The sequence below is a fragment of the Saccoglossus kowalevskii genome, chromosome 10, assembly GCF_978046115.1.
Source record: "Saccoglossus kowalevskii chromosome 10, keSacKowa6.1, whole genome shotgun sequence".
NCBI classification, from domain to species: Eukaryota; Metazoa; Hemichordata; class Enteropneusta; family Harrimaniidae; genus Saccoglossus; species Saccoglossus kowalevskii.
The window spans coordinates 9,063,157-9,070,760 of record NC_140650.1 but is presented as its reverse complement, the minus strand read 5'-3'; the positions used below and the strand labels follow the sequence as shown (position 1 = coordinate 9,070,760).

Genomic DNA, 7,604 nt, shown 5'->3' with positions numbered 1-7,604 from the left:
GCTTAGGGTATACTACATGAAAACAACATATCCAGTTACTGCATTATCTAATAACAGATCTAGTATACTAGTGCTGTCTGGTTCTCATGTTATTTTTTCCCTGATTTGCAGGAATCTGAAAAACTTGTTTGTCAACTTTTTATTTTCAAATTGTATTCAAGATGGCTGCTTCATGTAGTAAATAACGGTAGATTAATCCAATGCTCTCTTCAAATGGAAATCACAAGTATGAGGTTTGACCTGGGCACGACTAGCACTGATTACCGCCGGTGACTCCTTCGATACCTTCCAATCACATGAAAATTACCCAATTAAAGCTTGGAAATGTGTCAGTTCGTACTCGTTGATCTGCGCAACAGTCAAAGTCACCATCTTTCTTTATATGAGACTCATATATCTTGTACATGCGCGCTTTAATCACATTTATTTGATTATCACTTGTACGCCAGCTGACAACGACGACATGTAAATTTCCCTTCATTAACATTATGGGCAAGCTAATAAATGAGGTTGTTACTAATTTACATAAATTCCGCCCTATATCATATGCATCTCATGAATATTCAATAGCATCATGTGTGTGCATCATCAATCTGTGTGCATCATCAATCTGTGTGCATCATCAATCTGTGTGCATCATCAATCTGCAATCAAAACAACCAAATTTATAAGAGGTTGTATAATCGTTCCAATCAACTCTCCACTAATGTTAGAGTTGCTGCTAATATATTGTTCATTAACTTTGTAAATTTATCATGAAGAATGGTATGGTTGCTGTTGATATAGCAAATAGGGAAAATGTAAAAAGTGTCATTTTTTTTAGAAAATCGGCATAATCAGATTCAATCGTGTGCAATATTTGTCAACAAATCAATGTCACCTATTAATCTATTAGACATAGTGACATAAGCAACCTCACTGGAGAGCCCACCTGTTGTATCTTTACCATGCGTTTCTTGTACTTTTATTCATTGAGTTAGTGTTACATAATCACGTGTCATGACCATGACCTTATTAGCTCATCACATAACACCATGTATGTTGTCATGAGCTGATCACGTGTTACGCAATAAAAAGTGGCACTTCACCGCTAACCTACGACCCGTTAACTTGTGTGTGTGTGTCTCCCTCTTTATTCTGATACGTGAATTTTTCACGCAATTAAGTTTACTTTGTAGCAATGAAATCAAAACAGTTTCATCTATCTACCCATGTGGTTGTGCTCATATACAGAATCGTATGAGTCATGCATAATGCCACGGCTGTAACTGACCCACCAGGATCAAGTGATAACCAATCGATATATTTGGCCCGGAATTTTTTTCATTTACAAATTTGCAAAATCATCTGAAATAAATATTAACAGTACACTTAAAACATGGGACATCATATACTACCAGTTATAATTAATATTGCTAAATCTAAAATGTCACACTAACTTGGGGAGTGAAATATATAACCATATATGGCACCTCCCCTGGTGAGTGACCAACAGAATGTTAATCAAGAACTCAGGCTTAACCTCATGCCTGTGGATTAAAAAAATTAGGTAATACTCCACTAAAACTGTGAATGTGATGATTGCATTAAAAGATTTATATCAAACTCACAGGCACATTAGCCATTATATATTACTAGTAACAGTGTCAGCAGAGCTGAGTGCACCATGCACCAAAGTCTTAGCCTAGAAACCATAATATGTTACACGGATTAGTTCCCTCTCTACAATATGATCTGGACTTGCTTCATTTCAACTCCACAGACAGTGGATGACGATAACGTTCATTGGCTAACAAGTATTGCACACTGTTAATATGAACACTGAAGAGAGAGAAATATGCATCGTCTTTATTATAATACTATTAAAGTTTTACTTTTATTTAGTTAGTTTTATTATTTTAGTCTTGTTATTTGTTATTTTTACCATACTAAACCCCCTGATGGTAACGGTTGTGTAATAAAGTTATTATTATAATTTTTAGCGGATTTGATATTGCAAGAATATTCATTTAATTTTTAAATTCATTGGTTTGTGAAGGAGGCAGCGTATTGTATTGTTAAGATATGGCATATTCACTAGTTTTAATGTAGTACATCTAGCTATCAGTGAAATAAGTGAAAACAAAACACAACTAATAAATCATCAGGCTGTGTGTATAGCACTGATCAGGAAGCTGCACTGATATAGTGTTGCGTCACTTCCCTGGCCGGTTTTCCCGTCGTAATGACGTAATACTATCAACTAGAGGCAAATAAACAACATATATGTGTGATTATGCTATGATTGTTTTACAATTTTGTTTTTGTTTTAATTTCCTCTGCCGAACTTGACATTGTACGTGATTAACATAACTAACAATATCTTGTATCGGTAATTTATCATCAAAATATGATAAATTAGAAGTCATCCTACAAGAAAAGTTCACGTATTTGGAAATTTAGTAAACCATTCATGAATTTTGGAAAAAAACATCTAATCACATACCGATCAGCTGAGCGCGTAGCTCAAGTTCGCAGTTCCAAATAAATTACGCATGCGCAGTGACATGTCTTTTTCCGACGCGTTAAATAACGTAATATGAATAGAACACTCCGCCAAAACAAAAGCCGTGAAAGTCAGACGCTTTTGTAAGACATCCCGGATACTTTTAATTATCTGTATTCCCGAGAATATCACACTGTATTTATACTTTTTTGCCCATTTATTTGTTATTTGCGATTCTCTGAGCTGCGGGTTTATTTTACTGTATATATTTCTGGCTTAGGTTTATTTGAGTTAACCGTCAGGTCTGAATTTGTAAACAGTGCGAACAACGATTTTGGGAACCTGCCGGACCTGAACAACAGCTGACGACACAATACGACAAAGACCCGAGAAACGGACCGCGCACAAAGATACTGTAGTAATACTAAACTTACATAATTTTGAGGTAGGTTAATATATTCTGGTATCGAATTCATGTAATCATACAGAATAATATTTTATGATGATCGCCCAATAATATGTGGTGTCGTCTGTTTTTTGTAGTTTCACAATACTTATGAAATACATAATTCTGGGACTGTAATTCAATAAGGCCGGTTGAACCATGTCCCAGTATTTTTCGTATTCGTCTCGCAAAATAATTCAAATATTCCTATATAATGTTTTGATCATGATTTTCTTTGGGGTAAAAAAGTTGTAGTTGTGTACGTGCGCACTTTAAACCGTATGTTGACGCCTTAAAAACATCACCAGGCCGGACCCCAAATTTACGCCATGTCACCATTACAGTGACACTACAACAATATCAACATATTTACAAGGCATTGGACCAGTTTGTTCAACCATGGAGCTAAAAAAAAGATCTTTTTTTAGCTCCATGGTTCAACATTACAAGTAGTTCTGTGACTTTTATTCTCCCTTCCTAAATATTTCGTCTGTTGACATTTTCTTTTTAAAAAACAGCTGCAGCCGAGCATAACAAATAATATGTACAATTGTATGCAAATTGTGGTTTGGGTTGTATTTAGGTCACTGTTGTTTGTCAGAGTTTGTGAGAATCATTGAACTTGTACTATCAGTTATATCAGCTGGTTACTTTGACGAAACCCACTAAGTACATTAAGGAGTTTCTTACCCAAAACTATGTGGGTACCTGAAAACAAAAATACAGACACATTATGAATTATTGTATCCAGCTGTTATACACATTACAAATTCAGTTTAGTTCAATTCTGTGCTATTTATAACATGGAATGTAAAATAATAATATTTCTATTCAGTCACTTAAAATATCAAGCTAATTTGGATAAAAATTGATAGAGAGTCATTTTTGGCATTTCTCAAAAACACATTTGAATTGCTTGGATGAATGTCTACTTTTACTAATACATTTATAATTGTAAATTTAACCATGCTCCTAGACTACAAACAAATTTGTATCTGTGATTTAAAATCATATAGACACAATAAAATTAAATAAGATTTAAGAGTAAAAATTCTGTTACTTTGGACTTGCATGATAACATCATCTGTTTTTAAAATTTTTGAAATTAAAAAACACATTAATATATCTCGTCAATAAAATTGCTAGTATCTCTCACTACCCCATTTCAAAAAGTCCACCACTTGAATGCTTTGCTTTATAAAAAGAGATAATAAACATAAATCATCATCATAAAAATTCTTGCATTAGGATTACCAGGTATTTTGACATTGAATTTTACGCTGGTCTCTTCAATAAAATTCTTTTTCATATGTTATGAACCATGCATACAATTTCACCAGTGATAATGTAGCAATGAGAATTAGGAAAAAGTAACTGGGCATTGTGTTTATCCCAAAATTATATTACTGTAACCAGTTTTTACTTAAGTACCAGTACTTTTTTTTGACTGGCTGTTGGCATATTTCTACATTGCTAAAGAATGATGTTGAGATTAATAATGGATTGTGTATTAATCTTTATCTGTGATAATAATCTTTATTATCTATTTAAGTTGATTTTTTGTGCACGCTTTGCCTTTGCTGTGTTTCAACAGTTGATTCTAAGCAGCCCACAAGTGTTGGTTTTAACCTTTTCACCACCGGACTTTCTCGCCCAAATTTTTCTGCATTTTTTGTTTCTTATATTCTTCAATATTTCTTGGAATGAACCCTAAGTTTGGAGCCAACAGACAAAATTTGGCTATTTTTGTCCCAATCTTCTGAACTATTTTGTGGAATTGGTGGTGAAAAGGTTAAGCCATTCTCTAAAATTTTATTGCACATATCATATTTTCTGTAATAGAAGTGTGCACAAGGCAAAAATTGCATTTAATGCATGCTGGATCATAAAAATATGACTTACCCATGACAATAGACACACCAGGGCTGTTGGATTCCTAAGCTTCAAATTGTAAGATACTAAGAAATAAACTATATACTGTCAGATTGTAGGCTGCTTGGAAACCACTTCTTAAAGTTGTGTAGCATCATAGTGGCTGAATAGTGCTTTAACATACTGCCCACTGAAAGTCTCCAGTCGAAAGGAATGGGGAAAGATGTATCAGCGGGCAATGTGTTAATAAAAATGCTTTGATGTTCAATATAGTTTCACAAAGACATTGAGAATGTTCTTATTATAGGTGATACTTTTTTCTGAAAATGTTGAGATTTTCTGTTGTTTTGCGCAGAGATTCATGGCGTGTGGTGGTTGTCACACAGCGTATGTTTGAATTTCATGTAAACAAATCAGTATATTTTAAACGCTCTGTGTACGTTGCTATATCAAACAGGTCGCAGTGCGATGACCACTATTCTTTAAACTTTATACAGATGTGGAAAAACTAAATTGAAAAAATAGAATATTGCTGAGATAAAATGAAAAAGTGAGACTGTATCGTACATCCTTATAGTAGAGTGTTTAAAAGTAGTTTATAAATCATTTTATAATTTGTAGGATTGCAAGGCTTTGTGTGTTGATGCTTAGAGTTTCCTGCTTGTGTTTGCACAATTTGATTGCATAAAATGGCTCATAGGTTGGTTACTAAGCATGTTTCCTTTGATGACTGGATGGTTTATGATTCTTCAGTAATGGACAATAACAGACCAACCATGACGTACAGTGATGGAACAACTGCCAAGAGGTTTCGAAGAGACCCAGCACATAGGGTGTTTGTCAACCGGAGTCTTGGACTTGAGAAGATTAAGTACTTTGGTTTTGATATGGATTACACATTGGCAGGTAAGTGTTACATATGTCAATGCAAATGATATAGTTATAAAACTTGGACAGTAGGGGTAATGGTAATAATGGCAAATTCAAAATTTTATTTATACATCAGTTATTTTATATTGAAAAATCATAATGCATGTGATAGTTTGGATAAGGTACTCTAATGATAAGCTGCATCGTTTAACTGTATGGACACTTGTTACTTGATATCCTACTGTCTTTATTATTATATATTAATGAATTTCTTGATTAATTGCGTGTCATTGATGCACTCTGAAATGGTCTGATCATTTCAGACTTACCTGTTATTTGTTCTCATTTCAGATATTACGTTTGTGGTTCGCCACGTCCGTGTATATTTTGCAGGACCCTCAACTGCTTGAACTACATTGTGGTAGATCTGAGCAGTCTATGCCTGTCAGAGTTGAAACAGTAAAACATATGTAATCAATCTCTATTATGTTTAACCCTTTCACCACCAAGCCCTAAACTACCCCTCTCATGTGCAAGCACTCCATTGAAAAAATACAAATGTATATTCAAGTTTTTCAAAATCTTAGTACAGTAACAATTTTATTTTAATGAATTGTTTGTAACATTCTTTTGATATTTGCGAAATATCATTGGAAAAGTTAAGACAATTCAATAAACTAATATTAGCGCGAAATATACCGGGGGTATTACAAAATTGAAGCTGCATTCATTAAATGTGATTCAAATTATGTACATTTTTTCTATATAAAATCATGATCCATGAAACAATTTCCTCTCCTATTCCTCCTGTACATGCTACTCCAGTGAAGCGTGTGCAATCCCATTAAATTGGTGGAAAAGGGGTTAAAATATGATGCAGTGCTAACCAATCCTGCTATGAGAGAAAAACAAACAATCGAACATTTTTGAAAATCAAGCAAGTTTGTGAAAGTATCATCATGGCCTTTGTGTGTACATTTTAATTAACAACAACTCCCTTTTGTTCCCTTACAATTAGTACTGTCAATTTAAACTACAATGATGAAGTGGTTATTTGAGAAATTTATTCTCATTTGCAAAAACTTGTTATTGTTTATTGGCTTGGTAAACTAATTTTCTATGATACCTTATTCTCTTTATCTCTTATTAGTGTATAAATCACCACAATATGAAGCATTGGGGTTTAATCTGGTCATACAGAGGTTATTATCTATTGGATATCCACAGGTAAGACATGACTTTGGATGGTAGAATCAGTTTTGATATCTTAAGGTAGCGAGAAGGGAAATTTTCACTTTTTTCTTGATTTTTCAAAAATTGATAAAACGGTTACTTTAGACCTTGATACATCACCCCAGGTTTACAAAAGATCGAAATTGCGAAATAACGTTGCTCAAATTAGTGTTTTAAAACACTAGCAGAAAAGACTACAACTGCCGTTTCGTGGATATTTGCATAGTGTTTATCTTTGGAAGGAATTAAATGATAACATCTTATCTGTATACTCTGTTGTTGACGATTCTGATATAACGGGTGATAAGCTTCCAGTTGCAAACAATGCGTGTTTATCTAACGTCCATTGTCAGCATTATTGTCAGTAGAGACTTCGTCGGAGAAACATGGTCATACAGTACTCATTTCGCCCAACCTTCCGCTTTTACATCGACCGCTTATCGCTTAATTTCCGACCACGCGGTCTTGTCCGACCGGAAACCGACCGCATTTTAATCGCGTTTTTTTTTTCGCTCGCTCGCTCATTGAAAACATTGACCGCTCGCCCAAACACTGAAAACTGGCACATGGGTGGTCGAAATGGTGGTTTTGATAGTAAAGTGTGAACATACAACTAGTATTAACTATTATTACATTCTGAACGACACTTCAAATCTAATAGCTGTATTACACTTGTATCGTGAAAGCAACTAACCTGGG

The 7,604-nt window shown here is 34.2% G+C and overlaps 1 protein-coding gene across 4 annotated transcripts in view; it reads left to right on the top strand.

Moving 5' to 3' along the window:
* Positions 1-2,739: 2,739 nt before the first annotated feature.
* Positions 2,740-7,604, top strand: part of LOC100372896 (cytosolic purine 5'-nucleotidase-like) — a 33,585-nt gene continuing 28,720 nt past the window's right edge. The window contains exons 1-3 of one of the 4 annotated variants that reach the window (XM_002741346.4): positions 2,740-2,930; positions 5,424-5,708; positions 6,823-6,899. In XM_002741346.4, the coding sequence (XP_002741392.1) occupies positions 5,492-5,708; positions 6,823-6,899 (294 nt within the window). In that variant the 5' untranslated portion in view covers positions 2,740-2,930; positions 5,424-5,491. Of the gene's footprint in view, positions 2,931-5,423; positions 6,900-7,604 lie in introns of those variants that run through there. The other 3 variants (XM_085504218.1, XM_085504220.1, XM_085504219.1) reach the window with 3 other exon arrangements.